At 38.7% G+C, this 22,349-nt stretch overlaps 1 protein-coding gene across 3 annotated transcripts in view; it reads right to left on the minus strand.

Annotated features, from left to right (window-relative positions):
* Positions 1-22,349, minus strand: part of PTPN4 (protein tyrosine phosphatase non-receptor type 4) — a 310,447-nt gene that overhangs the window by 20,325 nt on the left and 267,773 nt on the right. For all 3 annotated transcript variants that reach the window (XM_053666547.1, XM_037146314.2, XM_037146329.2), the window contains 4 exons: positions 19,933-20,099; positions 19,065-19,155; positions 18,921-18,982; positions 14,393-14,539 (listed from right to left, as the gene is read on the minus strand). In XM_053666547.1, coding sequence (XP_053522522.1) covers positions 14,393-14,539; positions 18,921-18,982; positions 19,065-19,155; positions 19,933-20,099 — 467 coding nt within the window. The remainder of the gene's footprint in view (positions 1-14,392; positions 14,540-18,920; positions 18,983-19,064; positions 19,156-19,932; positions 20,100-22,349) is intronic.

Consider the following 22,349-nt stretch of genomic DNA (forward strand, 5'->3'; position numbering starts at 1 on the left):
GAACATGTCAAAGCATCACCCAACCACCACTACAACTGACACACTAAAAGGGGAAATTCAGCAGGCACCAGAGACCCATGGATGCCAGCCTTGCTGTGTATGGTTTGCCCCTGCATAGCAGGTCCCCCACAATGGTTGTGACGAGTCCTTGCAGCTGACTGGCCTGGGGGTGAATACCTCAAACTGATGTACTAATAGCAATCAAGGCTCAACTACAACAGAAGGGTACACACAACCCACATGGCGGATGCAGTGCCGAGCTTGAGCAGAGTCCGAGCCACTGGACCCTATAGAACACTTAGTATATACGGCAACTCTACCAAGACAGGGAATGTAGGATCTCTATCTAATACACAGAAACAAACACAGGAAGGCAGCCAAAATGAGGATACAGAAACATGTCCCAAATAAAACAGAACAAAACTCCAGAAAAAGATCTTAACAAAATGGAGACAGACATAGATGCAGAGTTCAAAACACTGCTTATAAGGATGCATGCAGATATCAGTGAGAACTTCAACAAAGAGATAGGAAACATAAAAATGGGGATAGAAAACCTAAAAGAGAACCAGTAAGAAGTGAACACTACAATATCTGAAATGAAGAATACATTACAGTGAATTGACTAGAGTTAGACAAAGCAGAGGATCAAATCAGCAATTTGGCAGATAAGGAAGCGGAAAACACCCAGTCAGAACAGCAAAAAGAAAAAAAAAAAGCCCCTCAAATAAGAACAGTATAAGAAGCCCCTAGGACAACTTCAAGTGTACTAACATATACATCATGGGACTGCAGAAAGAAGAGAGAGAGAACAAGAACTTGAAAACCTATTTGAGGAAATCCAAGATGGTGACAGAGTAGCTGGCAGCTCGGTCCACTTGCTCACAGACCTGTACCCAACTTGCAGTCAAAACACAGAGCAGAGAGTGAGTGAGAGCATCTGTGACTGAGTGCGTACATGGACAAGAGCATGGGGAGGGCAAGAACCAGCCTGCCTGCAGGGCACCTGGAAGTCAGTGGCCCAGGCTTTCTAAGTGGAGCCTCCATGGTTGCCCAGCCCAGCACTTCTGGCCACACAGAGTTGGGGTGGCTGTGGAGTGGCTCAGGAGCCATGGGCTCCAGAAATAGTGTCATGGGAGTAGATCTGCCCAAGGCTGAAGATCTCTGGATGGAGTGGGGTCAGTACTCCACCACCACCTGGTGTTACAGTATAGCTGCGAGGTTCTTCCCAATGCCATCTGAGAAATATCCAGAGAGAAACTTATCTAAAACTGTCCAAGGCTGTGGAAGGTGGTAGCAAGCTCTGACCATGAGACAACCTGTGATTTTGGGGGAGGGGAAATGCATGGAGAATAGGTCCCCCAGGGACTGGTGCTACAGGATAGGGACCTCACAGAAACTCAACAGGGACCTGGGGCTCACATGCCTGTGTACATGGGTGCAGTAGATGTGCTAAGCAAAAACTCAGAAGGACTTAGTACACTGCAGGAAAGGTAGGACCCAACATAACATGTCGTGTAAGCAGAGGACTGTTCAAGAGTGAAGAATTCGGGCCAAACCTCCTGTGAGAGAGCAGCAGGCTTAGGACTGGAGGGTAGGAGCTGAATGCCTGAGATTTCCTGCAGCAAGCCAGATCCACTCACAGACAGGTGAGTCCAACCCACCTGTGGGATTACAGGCTTGGCAGAGCAGCAAGTTCAGGCTCAGGATTCTCATGCTGGGTACATTTCCACAGGGGAAAGAAGAAAAGGCTCTGAAAGGGCCCTTTGACAGATACCGTGAGCTATATAATACCCTGGGTCCCGATCTACTAAACTCAGAAGAACAGAGAGAGTAGAGACCGGGTAACAAGGTGCTATCTTCTCTCCTGCATAGCTTTTTCACATTCACTTCTTATCCTTCAAGTTTGGGTCTAATATGTCACCAGGTTTTATATTATATTTTATTTCAAATCTTGTATTTTGCTCTTCCCTTCTTTTACTTCGTTTTCCCTTCTTCCTTCCTTCTTTTACTTTTGTTTTCAATTCTATTTTCTCTCTTGCTATGACTTGTTTCTATTTCACAGTCTTACTATTTCTCCCTCCTCCAAACTCTCAAAAACATTTGTGATTGTCATTGGTCATCTCATACTCTTTTTCCTGTTCTTACAATACCTTTCCTTACCTTTTCTCCACCTTCATTGATCTTTGCTTATTGGTTGTGGGTAGGTGGTTGTTGTTGTAGTACTTCAATCTTATTTCCAAATAGTTATTATGTTTGTATTTCAAATCTCAAATTTTACCATTCCCATCTCCTACTCCATTTTGCCTTCCTCCTGCTTGGTTTTATTTTTGGTTTTGCTTTAAATGTTAATTTTTCCTTTCTTAGCCTGGTTTTCATTCCTTACTCTTAGTATTCCTTCTCCCTCTATCCTCCCAAAATAACTTCTCCTTACTCTAGACATTTCTGAAGGTTTTCTTTCTTTCCCCCCTGCTCTTATTCCCATTCCACCCATATAAATCTTAGTTCCTTTGTAGTTGATATTCTGGTGGTGGATTTTTTGTCCAATTATGTTCCTTTTATTTTATATATATTTGTTGTTTATCTCTCTCTACACACAAACAAATTTTTTTGGTTTAAACCTAAAATTATATATATCCCTTCTCTTACTCCATTCTAGCTTTCCTCCTCACTTTTCTATTTATGATGCAAATTTTATTTCCTTTCTCTTTGTCTTTCTACAATCCCTACTCTTACTGCTCTCCCCTCTGCTCTCACAAAATCACTTTTCTTTCAGTTAGTCATCTTATATTCATTTTTCCTTTCTTACAATAGTCTTAATCTCTTTACACCATTATTGATGTTGCTCATTTGTTGTTGATAGTGTGGTTTTGGGTAGGAGTTATTCTTGTGAGTGTGGTTTGTTTCCTGGGCTGTTTGGCATTGTTTTGGCAGCACCTGCACACAGCATACAAGATGTGGTGGGCAGAGTGACTCTCAGGCAGACAGCTGGAGTGAAGGACCCACCAAAGAATGATCTGACAACAACCAAAACCTAATTACAACCAGCAAGTCCACATAAACGAAATAAAGGGCAGAGCAAGAACATCAGCTCAGGAGATCGAGGAGACTGCACAACTGAGCTACACAGGTCTCCTACCACAGAGGGTTAAGCCATTAAGACAGGCAGTCAAAGCAAATCAATCTAGTATGTATAAACAATAAGAGTCGAGTAAAATGGAGAGACAAAGAAACACCCCCCCCCCAAGTAGAAAGGAAAGGAGGAATCTCCCAAAAGACTGCTAAACATAACTGAGGTGAGGAAACTCAGACACGGAGTTCAAAATAATGGTTACAAGGATGCTCAGGGAGCTCAGTGAGAACTACAAACAACTCCAGGGGAGCTACAAGGAACTTACTGTGAAGTACACCAGAATGAAAAAGGACACAGAAACTGTTAATAAGAGCCAGGAAGAAATGAAAAATAAATTATCTGAAATAAAGAACATAGTAGAAGGAATTAAAAGCAAGTTAGATGAAGCACAGGATTGAATCAGCAAGCTGGATGACAAGGTAGAAAAAAATTCCCAGATAGCAACAAATGCAAAAACACACAAAAAGAATGAAGAGGGGTTAAGGATACTGCAGGACAACATGAAACTTAATAATATCTGTATAATAGGGATATCAGAAACAGAAAAAGAGAAGCAAGGGATAGAAAACCTGCTTGAAAAAGTAATGAAAGAAACTTTCCTAACTTTATAAGAGAAAAAGTCATGCAAATTCAGGAGCACAGAGGGTCCCAACCAAGATGAATGCAAAGATGCCCCACTCCAAGCCACATCAGTTAAAACAGCAAAATTCAAAGACAAAGAGAGAATCTTGAAGGGAGCAAGAAAGAAACAGACTAACACACAAGGAGCTCTGACAAGACTAGCAGATGACTTCTCAACAGAAACATTACAAGCCAGAAGAGAATGAAACATTCCAAGTAATGAAAAGCAAAGGTCTGCAACCAAGACTACTCTACCCATCAAGGCTGCCATTTAAAATGGAAAGTAAAATAAGGAGTTTCCTGTTGGAAACTACCCTGTCCGGTTTCAGGAGCTGTAAACCCCCCATGGCTAATGCTGAGTGAGCAACCTTCGGACCATAAGCCGCTAAAGAGACAAAGCTTATCTCCCTGGCAGGAGCGCTGTTTCTGCTTTTTCCATAACTGGCCCCCAATGCCTGATCAGTTAGCCAATGATGGGTAACATTCCCCAAGTGGGGAACAATCTAAGACAGGCATGATCACGTGGGGACCCCAGGGAAGGACTTGGGGGGATATGGAGAAAGGGGGTGATGGACCCCCACCCCTTGGCTTTGACAAAGCCGGAGTCCTCATTTCTCCTAATTCCTTGGAAGACAGTGCACCCCTGTGCTGGAAAGGGCACATTTCCTGGGTGATCAGGCCTGAGAAAGTGTATGTAAAATTCTGTGAAGCCTGCTTTGCTACGAATGCTCTTAGTTAGATGATAAAGGCCCAAGCAGGAAATGAGTTTGTTTCCCAAAGTTTTGTAGCCTTTTAGCTGATAGACCCTGATTCAGAAGAAGCCCTAATAGTTCTTTGTATGCTATCTACTATTTGATCCGTACTGCCTGACAATGATTAATGAGCTGTACTTGTATTCCCATGCAAATTAAACCCAATAAAAGCCTGTCTAGGCAAGGGTCAGGAGCTCTCCCCTTGAGGGAGTAGCTGTGCCATTCCTTTTCCTCCACAGGACTCGGGAGTCTTTGTGAATTTGTCTCATATCTCATCCATGACACCGTAGGCACTGCAGGCCGGTGTCCGCATCAGTTTCCCAGACATGAGAAGGCTAAAAGAACATACCTCTGTCAAACCAGCACTACAAAACATGCTAAAGGTACTGTGTTAGGACGATGAAGACAAAGAGAGGAACAAGGAACAAAGGGGAAAACGGCAGTGAACAAGTACCTATCAATAATAACCTTAAATGTAAATGGATTAAATGCTCCAATCAAAAGACACAGGGTAGCTGAACAGACAAGAAAACACAACCCACATATATGCATGCCGTCTCCAAGACACCACCCACCTTGAAACAAAAGACCTATACAGACTGAAAGTGAAGGGGTGGAAACAAATATTCCAAGCAAATGCACATGAAAAAAAAACTGGGGTAGCAATGCTTATATCTGACAATATAGGTTTCAAAATGAAAGCCATAACAAAAGACAGAGAAGGACACTTCATAAAACTCAAGGGAAGAATCCATGAGGAAGATATAACCATTGTAAACATACATGTACCCAACATAGGAGGACCCAAATATATAAGGAAAATCTTGGAGGACTTCAAGAAAGACAGACAGCAACACATTTATAGTAGGGGATTTTAATACCCCATTATGAAAAATGGATAGATCTTTTAAACAAAGAATCAACAAGGATATTATAGCACCAAATGACACTCTAGGTCAAATGGACTTAACTGACATATATAGAACCTGTCAGCCCAAGGAAGCAAAATATACATTATTTTCAAAAGCACATGGAACACTGAAGATAGACCACATGGCAGAACACAAAACAAGGCTCAACAAATTCGAGGAAACTGAAATCATATCAAGCATATTCTCAGACCAAGAATGATTGAAACTAGAAACCAACCTCAAACAAAAAACTCAAAAACATTCAAATTCATGGAGACTGAATAGCATACTATTAAACAATGAATGAGTTAATGATGAGATAAAAGAAAAAATTGAAAAGTTTCTAAAAACAAATGAAAATGACCACAAAACAGTCCAAAACCTATGGGACACAGCAAAGGCAGTCCTGAGAGGGAAGTGCATAGTGATACAGGCCTATCTAACATAGACAAAAAATTTTCAGATAAACAACCTAACCCTACATCTACAAGAACTAGAGGAACAACAACAAACAAAGCTCAGATGGAGTAGAAGGAAAGAAATAATGAAGACCAGAGCAGAATTAAATAACAAAGACTAAAAGAACAACTCAAAGGATCAATAGATCAGACCTGTTTTTTTTTAAAGATAAACAAAATCAACAATCCTTTAACCAAACTCATCAAGAAAAAAAAGAGAATCCAAATATATAAAATCAGAAATAAAAGAGGAGAAATTACAACAGAAATACAAAGGATTGTTAAGACTATGAACAGCTATATGTCAAGTAATCTGAGAACCTGAGCAAAATGGACAAATTCTAGAAAAATATAATCTTCTAAAACTGAATCAAGAATAAGCAGAAAGCCTGAAGAGACTGATGACAGCCAGTGAAATCGAAGCAGTAATCGAAATACAGCACACAAAAGCCTTGTACCAAACTGCTTCATAGGAGAATTTCATCAAACATTTAGGGAGCGCTAACTTCTATTCTTAAAATATTCCAAAAAATTCAAGAAGAGAAAAGAGTCCCAAACTGTTTTATATGGCCAGTATTATCCTAATTCCAAAACCAGATAAAAACACAACAAAGAAAGAAAACTACAGGCCAACACCACTGATGAACATAGATACTAAAATCCTCAACAAAACTGGCAAATCGGATCTAGTATTACATAAAAGATAATATACCACAATCAAGTGGGGTTCACCCCAGGGTGCAAGGATTGTAGAATATTTGCCAATCAATAAACATAGTATATCACATAAATAAAAAGAAAGAAAACAATCACATGATCATAATAACAGATGCTGAACAAGCATTCAACAAGGTACAGCACCAATTTGTGATAAAAACATTCAGCAAAGTGAGAGTAGAGGGAGCATACCTCAGCATAATAAAGGCCATATATAACAGACCTATAGCCAACATGATACTCAAAGGGCAAAAACTAAAAGCTTTTCCCCTAAGATCAGGAATAAGACAAGGGTGTCTGCTTTCATCATTCCTATTCAACATAGTATTGGAAGTTCTAGCCACAGGAATCAGACAAGAAATAAAAGGCATCCAAATAGGAAAGGAGCAAGTGAAACTGTCATTCTTTGTAGATGACATGATTGTGTATATAGAAAATCCTACAGAGCCCATCAAAAAACTACTCGACCTAAGAAATGAATTTGGCAAAATAGTGGGATATAAAGTCAATATTCAGAAATCCAATGCATTTTTGTATACCAGCAATGAACTATCAGAAACAGAAACTAGGGGAAAAAATACCATTTACTATAGTGACAAGAAAAATAAAGTACCCAGGAATAAATTTAACCAAGGAGGTAAAACCTATACTGAGAAAACTATATAACACCTCACAACAACAGATATCAAGGAAGATACAAATATATATAAGCATATGCTGTGTTTATGGATGGGAAGAATTACATCCTTAAAATGTCCATACCACGCCTTGGCTGGTGCGGCTCAGTGGACTGAGTGCTATTCTGAGAACCAAAGGGTTGCCAGTTTGATGCCCAGTCAGGCCACATGCCTGGGTTGCAGGCCAGGTCCCCAATAGGGGGAGTGCAAGAGGCAGCCACACACTGATGTTTGTCTCCTTCTCTTCCTCCCTCCTGTCCCCTCTCTATGAAAATAAATCATAAAATCTTTAAAAAAATGCCCATAATACCCAAAGCAATCTATAGATTCATGTAATCCCTATTAAAATAACAATTTTGTACTGCACAGATACAAAGAAAATATTTCAAAAATTTAAATGGAACCATAAAATGACCCTGAGTAGCCTCAGCAATTTTGAGAAAGTACAAAGTAGGAGGAATCACAATATTTGATATCAAAATGTATTACAAGGCCACTGTAATTAAAATAGTTTGGTACTGGCATAAGGACAGACACATAGATCAATGGAACAGAATACAGAGGCCAGAAGTAAACCCATGTCAATATGGTCAATTATATCTGACAAAGAGGGCAGGAGGATAAAATGGAGTAAAGACAGCCTCTTCAATAAATGGTGTGGGGAGATCTGGACACGTACATGCAAAAATACGAAACTAGACCACCAACTTACATCATACCCCCAAAACACCTCAAGATGGATAAAAGACAAATATAAGTTGCAATAACATAAAAGTATAGAGGAGAACACAGGCAAGAAAATTTCAGATATCCTAAGTGGCAGTATTTTTGTTGATATAGGGATATAAAGGAAAGAATAAACAAATGGAAATACAACAAATGAGAGAGCTTCTGCATGGCTAAAGAAAACATGAAGATGAAAATGACAAGTTCCTTTTCTTTGGTCCTTTGCCAATGATAACCTGAACAAGGGTTTGATCTGCAAATATATAAAGGACTAATATGACTCCACACAAGGAAGACAAACAATACATTTTTAAAAATGGGCAAAGGATTTGAACAAGCACTTTTCCAAGGAGGACATATAGAGGGACCAGAGATATATGAATGAATGCTCAATATCACTAGCCATCAGAGATACAAACTAAAACCACAATGAGATACCTCTTCACACTGCTCAGCCTGGTTATCATTAAGAAATCAATAAACAAACTTCTGGCCAAGATGGAGGCGTAGGTGGAAACTGTGCCTCCTCCTACAACCAAGTTTAAAGACAACAAAGTTTTAGTGACAAAAACGCAACTAAAACACAGAAAATTGAACTGTATGGAAGTCCAACAACAATAAACCATTCAGCCAGACTGGTAAAAGGGGTGGAGCCAGAAGGTGGTGAAGAGGTGTCCACTAGCAGAGAGGGAGGGGTCATGCAGGAAAAAGCGGCTGGACAGATCAAGGCATGCAGGCCGCAGTCGGAGGATCCTAGGTGTGGGGCAGCAATGGACGGACCCAGTGAAGGTGCAAAACAGCTGGCTGACCACGGTCACACATTCTCGTGCAGATAAACCAGGCAGAGGAGCGAGCCGTGAAAGACAGTGCAAACCAGGGCCCCAGTGCAGGGAAATAAAGCCTAAAAGCACCAATTGGAAAAACTTTCGGGGTCCAGGTGCTGGGAGAAGCTCCCAGGCTCACAGAGAATTTGTTGGAGGGACCCATAGAGTCCTGGATGGTGCACAAGCCCACACACCCAGGACCCAGCACCAGAAAGGCCCAATTTGCTTGTGGGAAGCAGCAGAGGCAACCGAAATCCAAGATAGCAGAACAAACTCCACTGCCCCTCTCTGACCCCACCCCCACATACAGCATCACAACCCAGCCAGCTGGGTCGCCCAGCCCTGGTGAACACCTAAGGCTCCGCCCCTCATATGTAACAGGTGCTAACAGACCAAAACATTATGGTTTAAGACGAAAAGCTCAAAGCCCCAGAGCCAGTACTTCTAAGCAACCAAGAGATAGCCAATGTATCAGACGCACAGTTCAAAACACTGGTGATCAGGATGCTCACAGAACTGGTTGATTTTAGTCACAAATTAGAGGAACAACTGAAAGCTAAACTAATTGAAATGAAGGAAAATGCACAGGAAACCAATAGTGATGGAAAGGAAACTGGGACTCAAATCAAAGGAGTGGACCAGAAGGAAGAAAGAAACAACCAAACAGAAAAGAATGAAGAAACAAGAATTCAAACAAATGAGGAGAGGCTTAGGAACCTCCAGGACATCTTGAAATGCTCCAACATCTGAATTATAGGGGTACCAGAAGAGGAAGAGGAACAGCAACAAGTGGAAAACTTATTTGAACAAATAATGAAGGGGAACTTCCCCAATCTGGCAAAGGCAATAGACTTCCAGGAAATCCAGGAAGCTCAGAGAGTCCCAAAGAAGTTGGACCCAAGGAGGAACACATCAAGGCACATCATAATTACATTAGCCAAGATTAAAATGAAGGAGAGAATCCTAGAAGCAGCAAGAGATAACGGGACAGTCACCTACAAAGGAGTTCCCATCAGCCTGTCAGCTGATTTCTCAAAAGAGACCCTACAGGCAAGAAGGGGCTGGAAAGAAGTATTGCAACTCATGAAATCCAAAGACCTACATCCAAGATTGCTCTGTCCAGCAAAGCTTTCATTTGGAATGAATGTAAGGGCAGATAAAGTGCTTCTCAGATAAGGTCAAATTCAAGGAGTTCATCATCACCAAGCCCTTATTATATGAAATGTTAAAGGGACTTATCTAAGAAAAAGAAGATAAAACATATGAACAGTGAAAGGATAGCAAACTCACAGTTACTAAAACCACACCTAAAACAAAAGCAAACTAAGAGGACAGCTAGATCAGGAGCAGAACCATAGAAATGGAGATCACATGGAGGGTTAGCAACAGGGGAGTGGGAGGAGGAGAAGGGGGGAGAAGGTACAGAGAATAAGTAGCATAGCTGGTAGGTAGAAAATAGACAGGGGGGAGAGCAAGAATAGTATGGGAGATATAGAATCTAAAGAACTTTTGACACATGGACATAAACTAAAGGGGGATATGGTGGGGGAGGGGTGTGCAGGGTGGAGGGGAATGAAGGGGGGAAATGGGACAACTGTAATGTCACAATCAATAAAATATATTTAAAAAAAGAAATCAATAAACAGCAAGCATTGGCATGGATGTGGAAAAAAGGGAACCCTAGTGCACTGTTGGTGGGAATGCAGACTGGTGAAGCCACTGTGTAAAACACTATGAAATTTCCTCAGAAAACTAAAAATGGAACTGCCTTTTGACTCAGGGATCCACTTCTGGGATTATACCCTAAGAACCCTGAATCACCAATCCAAAAGAACCTATGCACCCCAATGTTCATAGCAGCACAATTTACAATAGCTAAGGGCTGGAAGCAACCTAAGTGCCCATCAGTAAATGAGTGGATCAAAAAACTGTGTTACATTTACACAGTGGAATACTACACAGGAGAAAGAAAGAGGGAACTCTTACCCTTCGCAACAGCATGGGTGAAACTGGGGAGTATTATGCTAAGTAAAATATGTCAGGTGGTGAGAGACAAATTACCCTATGATCTCACCTATAAATGGACTAATCAACAGAAGAAACAAATGAGCAAAATAGAACCAGAGACATGGAAATTAGGAACAAACTGACAGTGACCAGAGGGGAGAGGAGAAGAGGTCATGCGGAAGAGAAGGGGAATGGTAACTCAGGAACAGGTATAAAGGACCCATGGATGTGAACAATAGGGTAAAGAATGACTATGGAAGCAGGGAGTGGGTAGGGCAGGGGAGAGCAATGGGGGGGAAATTGGAACAACTGTAATTGAAGAACAATAAAAAGAAAGAAACTCTATTTGAAAAGACAATGACAGAAAACTTCCTTACCTTGGTGAAGGAAATAGACATATAACTCTGGGAAGCACAGAGTTAGAAACAAGTTGAATCCAGAGGCCAATCACACCAAGACACATTATAATTAAAATGCCAAAGGTTAAAGATAATGTTTTTAAAAAAATATATTTTATTGATTATGCTATTACAGTTGTCCCATTTACCCCATTCACTCCCCTCTACCCTACACACCCCCTCCCACCCATATTCCCCCCTTTAGTTCATGTCCATGTGTCAATACTTGTAAGTTCTTTAGCTTCTACATTTCCCATACTATACTTGTCCTCCCCACTATCTATTTTTTACCGACCATCTATGCTACTTATTCTCTGTACCTTCCCCCCTTTCTTCTCCTCCCACTCCCCTGTTGCTAACCCTCCATGTGATCTCCATTTCTGTGGTTCTGTTTCTGTTCTAGTTGTTGGCTTAGTTTGTTTTTGTTTTAGGTGTGGTTGTTAATATTTGTGAGTTTGCTGTCCTTTCACTGTTCATATATTTTACCTTCTTTTTCTTAGATAAATCCATTTAACATTTCATATAATAAGGGCTTGGTGATGATGAACTCCTTGAATTTGACCTTATCTGAGAAGCACTTTATCTGCCCTTACATTCATTCTAAATGAAAGCTTTGCTGGACAGAGCAATCTTGGATGTAGGTCTTTGGATTTCATGAGTTGCAATACTTCTTTCCAGCCCCTTCTTGCCTGTAGGGTCTCTTTTGAGAAATCAGCTGACAGGCTGATGGGAACTCCTTTGTAGGTGACTGTCCCGTTATCTCTTGCTGCTTCTAGGATTCTCTCCTTCATTTTAATCTTGGCTAATGTAATTATGATGTGCCTTGATGTGTTCCTCCTTGGGTCCAACTTCTTTGGGACTCTCTGAGCTTCCTGGATTTCCTGGAAGTCTATTGCCTTTGCCAGATTGGGGAAGTTCCCTTTTATTATTTGTTCAAATAAGTTTTCCACTTGTTCCTCTTCTGGTACCCCTATAATTCAGATGTTGGAACATTTCAAGATGTCCTGGAGGTTCCTAAGCCTCTCCTCATTTGTTTGAATTCTTGTTTCTTCATTCTTTTCTGTTTGGTTATGTGTTTCTTCTTTCTGGTCCACTCCATTGATCTGAGTCCCAGTTTTCTTCCTGTCACTGTTGATTCCCTGAGCATTTTCCTTCATTTCACTTAGTGTAGTTTTCATTTGTTCATCTAATTTGCGACCAAATTCAAACAATTCTGTGAGCATCCTGATCACCAGTGCTTTGAACTGTGCATCTGATAGGTTAGCTACCTCTTTGTCAGTTAGTTGTATTTGCTGTGTAGCTTTAATATCTTCTTCCACTTGGTCCAGATTTTTTTTGGTCTTGTATTGCCTGTTACTAGTGAGGGGTGGAGCCTTATATGTTCACCAGAGTGGGGAAACCCATGTGGCTGAGTTGTGATGCTGTATGTGGGGGCAGGGTCCAGGAGGGAACAATGGTGCTTGCTCTGCTGTCTGTCAGATTTCAGTCCCTTCTGCCACTTCCCCCAAGCAAACTGGGCCCTTCTGGTGCTGATTTCCGTGTGGGTGGGCTTTTTTTATAATATAGGACCCTGTGAAGGTCCTAGACAAACTCTCCTGTGAGGCTGGGAGTCTCTCCCTGTGCCTGAACCCCCACAGGTGTTTTCAGGCTTTATTTCTCAGCACTGGGATCCTGGGTTGCACAGTGTGTCTAGTTTCCCAATTTCACCTAGTTTATCTGCACGCAAATGTGGGACTGCTGGTCAGCCAGCTGCCTTGCACACAGTGCCTCGCTTCATAATCGTCGCCTCGCTGGGTCTGCCTGTTGCCGCTCCCGTGTGCCTGAGGTTGCCAACCACCCCCTACGTGCCCTGGGTGCCTTGTGAGCCTGGTGCCGCCACATTTTGTGCCACGAACCTTCTGCACCCGGCTGCCCGACTTTTCCCAGCCTACCATTCTGGGTGAATGTGTCTATTTTATCTCCTTGTTTGTCCGACTTCCATACAGTTCAATTTTCTGTCAGTTCTGGTTGTTATTTTGTTTCCAAATTGTTGTTGTCCTTATTTTGGTTGTGCAAGGAGGCACAGTGTGTCCACCTACGCCTCCATCTTGGCCAGAGGTCTCAGAAAGAAAGAATCTTAAAGCAGCATGAGAAAGACAGTTACTTACAAAGGAGCTCCCATAAGACTATAAGCTGTTTTCTCAACAGAAACTTTGTAGGTCGAAAGGAATTGGCAAGAGATGACTCAAACTGACAAAAAGCAAGGACGTTCAAGCAAGATTACCCATCCAAGCCATCACTTAGGCTAGAAGGACAGATAAAAAGCTTCTCAAATAAGAAAATGTTGAAGTAGTTCATCACCACCAAATCTGCATTACAATAAATGTTAAAGGGTCTTCTTTAGATGAAAGAGGGAAAAAATAAAAAATATGAATGAAAAATGTAATAAATACAGTTATCTACCAAAAATGACTTTATTTTTTTTTCAAAAATGACTTTAAATGCAAATTGATTAAATGCTTCAATCAAGAGGCATATGGTGGTGGTTGAATGAATAACAAAACAAGACCCTTACATATTGTCTACAAGGGACTCAGTTTATATCGAAAAACATACACAGATCCCTGGCTGGTGTGGCTCAGTGGTTGAATGCCAGCCTGTGAATCAAAGGGTCACTGGTTCAACTCCCAGTCTAGGGCATATGCTTGGATTATGGGCCAGGTTTCCAGTAGGGGGCATGTGAGAGGCAACCACACATTGTTCTTTCTCTCCCTCTCTTTCTCCTTCCTTTCTCTGTCTAAAAATAAATAACTCTAAAAAATAAAACAAAACAACAAAACCACACACACGAAGTAAAAAGGATGGAAAAACATTAGATGAAAATGGAAAAAAAGAAAAAGCTGGGGCAGTAATATTTATACCAGAAAAAATATAGTCTAAAACAAAAGCTATAACAAGAGATAAGGAAGGACCCAGCAATTCCACTTTTGGTTATTCATCTGAAGAAACCCAAATACCAAATGGAAAGGACATATACTATCCATTATGTTCACTGCAGCATTATTTATAATAGCCAAGATATGGAAAGGTTACAAAAAAGACTAAACCAATGAGAATATTTTGACTATAGTATATGCATTGTAATTTGAAGAAGGCCCAAACAATGGGTAAAATTCAAGTATGACTTACTCTGCCACGTTCAACTTGTGTGGTCAACATTACAACCATGGAGGAACCTTGTTCCCAAGTCATCTGCCAAAAATCTGTACAAGTGTGCGGTAATGGCCCTTGACAAGCAATATACTGATTTATGATGCTAGAAGAAGGAATTTCCATCTAAAAAAAAAGATACAAAAATAAAATATTTTATTACTATTTTTTACTATAATCAAGCATATGAAAATCATCCACTAAATAATAATCAAATAACACTAATTTCAAAAAACTGCAAAATTAGTATAATAAATCTTTAAGAACAATTTCTCATTTTATCTGTAGAAGAAATTTCTTGCCAATGGCTGATATTTAAACAAATATATTTTCCAATTAGTAGAAACAGAAATTCAAGTGTTTTCCAAAGCACAGTTATAGTTTTAAGAGCAGTTTTACATAGAACCCAGTTTCAGAGGCAGAGACTTCGTCTCTGAACACTTATTGATAATTTGTGAGGGGCAAAAATTTTGCCATTTTAGTTTAGATTTTCCATAAAAATGTAACACAAAAGAATATGAGTGAAACATTTTAAATTCATTATTATCTTCAGAGAGATAAGATCATATTTGGGTAAAACGATACTACATTTTGAGATGAAATTTTAAAAAAGAAAAGGTGACACACGCACACTGCAACTGGAAGGGTGAAAACAGAAGTCTCCCTTCCACCCCAGCCTGTAGTTTCTGTCCAGGAGAGCAACCCTCTCTTCTAGTTACTAATATATCCATCCATTCAGAGATATTCTATATATAACACAAAAATGAACATGCAAAACTATTTTCCTCTTTTTCTGTAAAACATAAGTGGTAGCATATAATGTTATTCTGCATCTTTTTTTTCTTCACTTTATCACTGATATTGTCAGATTTGTAAATAAAATTTCATTCTTTTTAGTCACTCTACTGTATAAATATACCATACTTTATTTAATAGACATTTAAATTGCTGCTAATCTGTTTACTACCATAAACAAAGCTGCAATGAATACTCTTGTGAACCTAATATTTTTATGCACATTAAGAAACCTATTTGAATGGGCAATAGGTAGAAATGAGAATGTTGGATCAAAGTGTTATGTGCCTTTAGAATTTTGTCAGATAGTACCAATTTGCTCTCCAAAGAAATTGTACCTATTTATATCTTTACCAGTAATGTATGAGAAATGCTTGTTTCCTGACAAGTGGCCTTAACATATCCATAATCCACAGTTCACAATTCTGGAACTCCCAGTACTCTAAAGCAGGGGCGTCCAACCTATGGCCCATGGGCTGCATGCAGCCCAGGATGGCTATGAATGCAGCCAAACACAAAATTGTAACTTTACTTGAAACATTATTTAATTTTATTACTAAGTTTTATATTAAGTTATATTACTTAGATATGTGCATTTTCCAAATTAGTGATCACACACTTGGGACCAGTTTGATGATTTTAAAAGATTACCAAAAGAGCTGCTGCATAATTAGGGTTATTATGTGAGGATTTTTTGCTTATCTGTGGTGGCAGATATCACAAAAATTATGCATGGACCTTTTTTTGCTCATCAGTTTTAATTAGTATTTGTGTATTTAATATGTGGCCCGAGACAACTCTTTTTCCAGTGTGACCCAGAGACACCAAAAGAATGAATTCTCCGACTCTGAAGTGTAACTTTGCCTTTTCCTTTTGGTACACCTGGCCTAACCTGGACTCATTTTACAGCAATATCTGACTTGAACTCATCTAAGACTATTAGTGGAAATATCCAGTTAGCTGTTGAATACCAATATAATGACTATGGCTTGCTAGAGATATTACCTGTATTATATATGGCATATATACTTAATAGCTAAAATTTAAAAACTCTGAATTCCAAAGCACATTTGATCTCAACCTTTCAGATAAAGAATACAGACTTAAATGTGGTATTATCAAACTTTCTGATATTTTAATCTAATAAGTGAAAAATGCTAATTCCCAAAGTTGTGATTTGACTTTTCTTTTTGTGAATTTGAGTGTATTATTTAACTGCAATATTTTTCCAAGTGCTATAATTGAGGTTTTGCTAAAAAATAAAAATAAAAAATGGTCCTCTGAGATAGATACATATTAAAATAGTGAATTGTCATTATTCACAGATTCTGTGTTTCCAGGTTTACCTATTTACTAAAATTTATTTGTAACCCCAAAGTACCTGCAGAGCTTTCATGGTTATTTATAGACATGTTAACAGAAGAAAAATTTGAGCTACCCTAAGTGTACATTTCTAACCAATATGGAATAAGATGTGGCTGTCCTGTCTTCCTGTTTCTGCTATCCTATTGTAAACAAGTGCCCTTTTTGCAATCTGTTTCATTTTTGTGCTTGTTGTTAGTGATTTCACTGTTTAAAGTGGTCCCCAAGGGTAGTGCTGCATACTGTATGGTGTTCAAGTGTAAGGAGGCCATGATATGCCTTATGGAACAAACAAATATGCTAAATAAGCTTCCTTCAGGTATGAGTTATAGAGCTGTTGGCTGTGAATTCAATGTTAATTAATCAACAATGTGTATTAAATAAGGTATCTTTAAACAGAAACAAGATTTATGTTTTGATCAGCTGACAAAAATGTTGCAACGAGAGGGTCATGGGCACCTAACCTTATATTTCCCCTTGGAGCAAGGACTCAATATTCACTAATTCAGGGTTAATGAAGACTTTATAGACTATCATAAATAATAAAAGTAGACTCTATTTACAAACAGTGATATATCTGCACTTAAAAAATAATCTAGGGGTTTAGTGTTTATATGGAACAAGACTGGCCATTTGTTGATTGTTCTTCAAGCTGGGTAACAGGTTTATGATGGGGGGTATGGATCTTCATTTTGTTCTACTTTTGTAAAGAATTGGAAATGCCATAAAATTTTTTAAATGTCATTTGCAAGACCTTTCCTATGAACTATCTCTGCATAGCCTTCATTATTTTCATTGTACTCCATTTATCTGTCTTATTCATGTATAGGGCTCTTTACATATTGAAGAAATACAACCTTTGTAGTTTTTTTTACAGATTTATTTCTTTTTAGAGAGAGGGCAAGGGAAGGAGAGAGGGAGAGAAACATCAATGTGTGGTTGCCTCTCGAGGGCCCCCTACTGGAGCCTGGCCCACAATGCAGGCACGTGCCCTGATTGGGAATTGAACCAGCAACCCTTTGGTTCATAAGCCTGTGCTCAATCCACTTAGCTATACCAGCCAGGGTGCTTTTGTAGTATGTTAAAAATTTAGTTTCCCATTTGATTTTATAGTACTTCTTAAGCATTCCTTGAATTATCTTTTCTTTATAGCTTAGACATGTATATAAGCTTAAAAAAACCTTCCCCTGAGACATTATTTTTTCAAATATTTTATTTTCACTTTTAGAGAGAGGGGGAAGGGTAAGGAAAGGCAGGGAGAGTAACATCAATCAATTGCCTCTTGCACGTGTCCTGTCCCAGGACTAAACCCACAACCCAGTCACGTACCTTGACTGGGAATCAAACCAGTGACCTTTCGCTTTGTAGGATGATGCTCAACCAACTGAGCCACACTGGTCAGGGACCCTTTCTGAGATTTTAAACAATTCTCACATATATCCTCCAAGTAGTTTCATGATTCTATTCCTTACATTTATATTTCAATATATCTAAAATGTATGCTGGCCTTAAAAGAGTGTGAGGGCAAAGTGTTTATAGATAAATGATATGATGTATGGATTTGTTTCAAAATAATTTGGATGTGTGGGGGCATGATAGGGGTATAGGTGAAACAAAGTTGGCCATAAGTTGATAATTGTTGGAAGTTGAGTCACGTGTATAAACAGGTTCATTTTAATTTTTGCTTGACTTTTGTATGCTTGAAATTTTCTGTAACACAAATTTAAGAAAAAAAGTAATAATTCTTTTCTTTCTTTTGCTCTATGTGGGGGGGACCCTCCTTATAATGATATATTCTAGACAGACCTAACTGATTCACTACATAATCTGTTTTATCTTCAATGATTTAAAAGGCTATCTCTACCATACACAAAATTCTAGTCTTTTTTTCGAAAGCTAATGGGTACTTTTTTTTTTTAAGATTTTATTTATTTATCTTTAGAGGGGAAGGGAAGGAGAGAGGGAGAGAAATATCAACGTATGGTTGCTTCTTGTGCGTCCTATGCTGGGAACTGGCCTGCAACCCAGGCATGTGCCCTGACTGGGAATGGAACTTCGATCCTTTGGGTCACAGGCCCGCGCTCAATCCACTGAGCTACACCAGCCAGGGCCAAAATTCTAGTCTTTATTTTAGCTTATTTCTGTACTAGACTATTCCATTCCAGTGTTGTTTGTGTAGATTAATATGCCACTCCCAAACTATTTTTTAAAATTAATTTTATGATATTTTTCAACATCTGAAAGTTTCAATATTCTCTCAAGGTTAGCCTTTTAACAAAAAGGAATAAATTCCAAAGTTTATAGTGGCCCCTCTAAACCAATGAGAAAGATATAATAAAAATAAACTTACATTTATATAATTTGCATTGATGTAGTCTTCATTACCCTTTAAAATGACCCGTGTAGCATCATCTGGAAAAATTTGAAAAAAAAGTTTTAATAAAGTTATATTTAAAAAAATTAAACTTAACACACAGAGATCATAAGTACTTACAAGGTGAAATATCTCTGTATCTATTTTTGGAAATGTTCTGAGGTAATTTGGCACAAGACATTGTCATTCCAGGTTTTTTCCGATATAGTTGCTAAAAAAAAGGTACAAATCCAGTAAGACATTAAGAGTTTCTTTTTTGTTTTTTCAACTTGTTTCTATGCTATCAAACAGGTTTTATTCCTTAGAATATTTGATCTATACAATAATATAACTTAAGCTGATAGGATAATAAACCAGATTCCTAAAGCTAAATTTGGTACAATTTCTGTCATGAATTATATGTCATATTTTGAAGAATGACAAGAAAGTGGAAACAGTTTGACTTACAGCAAAAAGGTACCTGGAGTTTTGAATAGAAAATCTACAGAAAACATTTAGCCTTCATTTAGTTTGTAGATGTTTATAGTACATAAACCCAACTTCTTAAAAAATAAAAACTGTCAGACCCTAAATGTTTTTTCATCACAAATGTTTTAGTCAGTTATCTACAGCATAGAATTCAAAACAACAAATAGTAATAACTATATTGACAAAAATTAGAGGAGGATTAAATATTACAAGGTTCAGAAGTTATTTTCCTTTAACTCAGGATTTTTAAGTCTGCGATCACCTATATTCATCTGCCACCTTTCATAAAAAAAGCTATTTAATTACAGAAAGAAATTTAGTTTGATTACATATGTATTAAAATTTCCTTATTCCTCTCTTTTAAATAGGCATCTAATTTGTGTAACAATAGGTGGTATTTTGGCAATTTAAAAAACTTGTATTTTAGAACTTTTATCTCAACTATTCTCAGAATACCACTTTAGTTTGTAAATAGTAACTGATAGATAAGGCAGTTAAGAAATCATACAGTATCACTTACATCAAACTGTGTCAGGATTGTTCCAGTGATAAGCCCCTCAGCTAGCTGGATCATCGACTCCCGCAGGGAATGGTCATCCTGGTGGATCCTGTCTAATGGGGTTTTCTCAGGAATGTACTGGAAGTCTGGCTCATTTTCAAGCTTTTCTTCCACTACATCATAGACAGCTAACACAAAACAAAACAAAAAAATCCACATGGAAAACTTAATGAATTGGTGAAAGGAATTTAGCAGATTTACTCTTTAATTATGTGTCAGGAAATACTGTACTTATTTATAATTTATCACATCTGAGTCTGATGTCATGATGTAGGGACGAAGAGTGACTGTGGAGTCGAATAAATTTGCTGTACCTTTGGGGAAAAGAAGGGTTCTTGGCCATTTTGCTAAAAATGTCTATGACTTGAAGAGACACTAAGAAAAAGAGGAGTTGCCAAAATGCAGCTCTGAAGAGACCTGCCCTAATTCGTGGGACTTAGGGCAAGAGTACAAATAAAAGTCTATATCCTGTATGCCTAGATATGAATGGTTACAAATAAAACGAACAGTGTTCTAACCAAAATGTTTTATCCTCTCTCCTTCACATCTATAAAACAACCTGAGAGTCTAAATTTGAAATGAGATACTAGGCCAGAATTCTCTATAATGGTAGCGTGAGGAGAGCTAGTCCCTAGACCCTGGCCTGCAGACCACCCTACTTCTTTCTTACCCTTAGCTCCATTATTGAACATGGGAAAATATAAACATTCCCATGAGCAACCCAGTCCATATGTAAGTTTGTTCTACACAGCTCTGCAATGACTTCATTTTAGTTACTTCCCCTGGTCCAGGGTTACATACATCACATGAGCCACCTTGGGAGAATGGATTTGGAGAAATGAACAGAGTATTGAGGCTTGAAAAAAACTGTCTAGGAAGGATGGGGCAGGGGTCACAAGTGATGGTGTGGCATGTACCCTTGGCTCCTACAAAATCTTGGCAAAGTGGTAGTGGGCAAAGTTGGAGAACCAGAATACAGACTTCTACAGGGTAAAGCCAGCTAAGGGGTCTATTATCCCCTTGACTAAGAGGTTTGGTTCCTGCTTAGATATGTATGAACTTCCAGGAATAAATTTCTAAAATGAAGAACAAAAAGACAAAAAAGTACAAATGTATTTTGTCTAAGAAGAAATAAGATTTAAAGGGGAAAAGACCAGAAAAAAATAAGCTATTTGTTTTTTGATTATACGGTAAGCCCTTACTTAATATTACTGACAGGTTCTTGGAAACTGAGATTTTAACAAAATGACATATAGTGAAACCTAGTTGATAAAAACTAGAGTTAAGTTTCTATAGCATATTTCTGGTCACAAAAACATCACCAAACTTCTAAATAAAGATCCAAAATACTTCTGATATTAAACACTGACATATGTGTGAGCTATATACACATTTAATAAAAATTAATAAGAACAAGTAAGATAATTATTTTCAAACCTGCTTATTCCAGTTCAGGGTTGTAGGTGGCCAGATACTCTCCTGGCAGCTCAAGACACAAACACACCCTAGACAGGACACCCTTCCATCACAGGGCCACTCAGACACACATCACACTCACTGAGACTGGGACAAGACAGACACGTCAGTTCACCTCATGTGCACATCTTTAGAATATGGGAGGAACCCAGAGTACCAGAGAAAACATATGCAGACATGGGAGAATGTGCCAACTTCACACAGTGGCCCCAGCTGGAAATTATTTTTTTTTCTCATCAATGTTATATTAAAATGATGTTGAACAAAATATTGTTTAAGGACCTGCTGTATGTAATTTTAAGTAAAAATGGACATGATAAATCAATGAAAATGAACACAAGTCCTGCCCAGATTTTGATAATAAAGTAATATTAGAAACATCATTTGTCACAAAGTAAGACACAGGTGGGTTCTTCTCCAAATTTAAAGTATAGATGAGGAACTGCAAAAAGGTTAAGACTTCCATTATAGGGACTTTTGTTCATATTCTGGGTCTGTACTAGTCATGCATTTGTGAGCAGATAACTCAATGTCTAGGTGCCAAAGTATCTTCATCTATAAAATGGGGTAAGTCATTTGGTGCATTAGATGACTGTAAAGATTAAATAAAAATATACAAAAGAGCCCTGGCTGGTGTAGCTCAATGGATTGAGCACGGGCCTGCGAACCAGAGAATTGTGGTTCGATTCCCAGTCAGGGCACATGCCTGGGTTGCAGGCCAGTTCCCTGCAGGCCAGTTCCCAGCAGGGGACGCACAAAAGGCAACCATACATTGATGTTTCTCTCCCTCGCTCCTTCCCTTCCCCTCTAAAGATGAATAAATAAAATCTTTAAAAAATTAAAAAATATATATACAAAAGAGTTCAGGTATATGAAAAGCATTTAAAAATGATTATTAAGTT

Source organism: Artibeus jamaicensis, unplaced genomic scaffold (assembly GCF_021234435.1).
Source record: "Artibeus jamaicensis isolate MK-2021 breed Jamaican fruit bat unplaced genomic scaffold, CSHL_Jam_final contig_463, whole genome shotgun sequence".
Classification (NCBI taxonomy): Eukaryota; Metazoa; Chordata; class Mammalia; order Chiroptera; family Phyllostomidae; genus Artibeus; species Artibeus jamaicensis.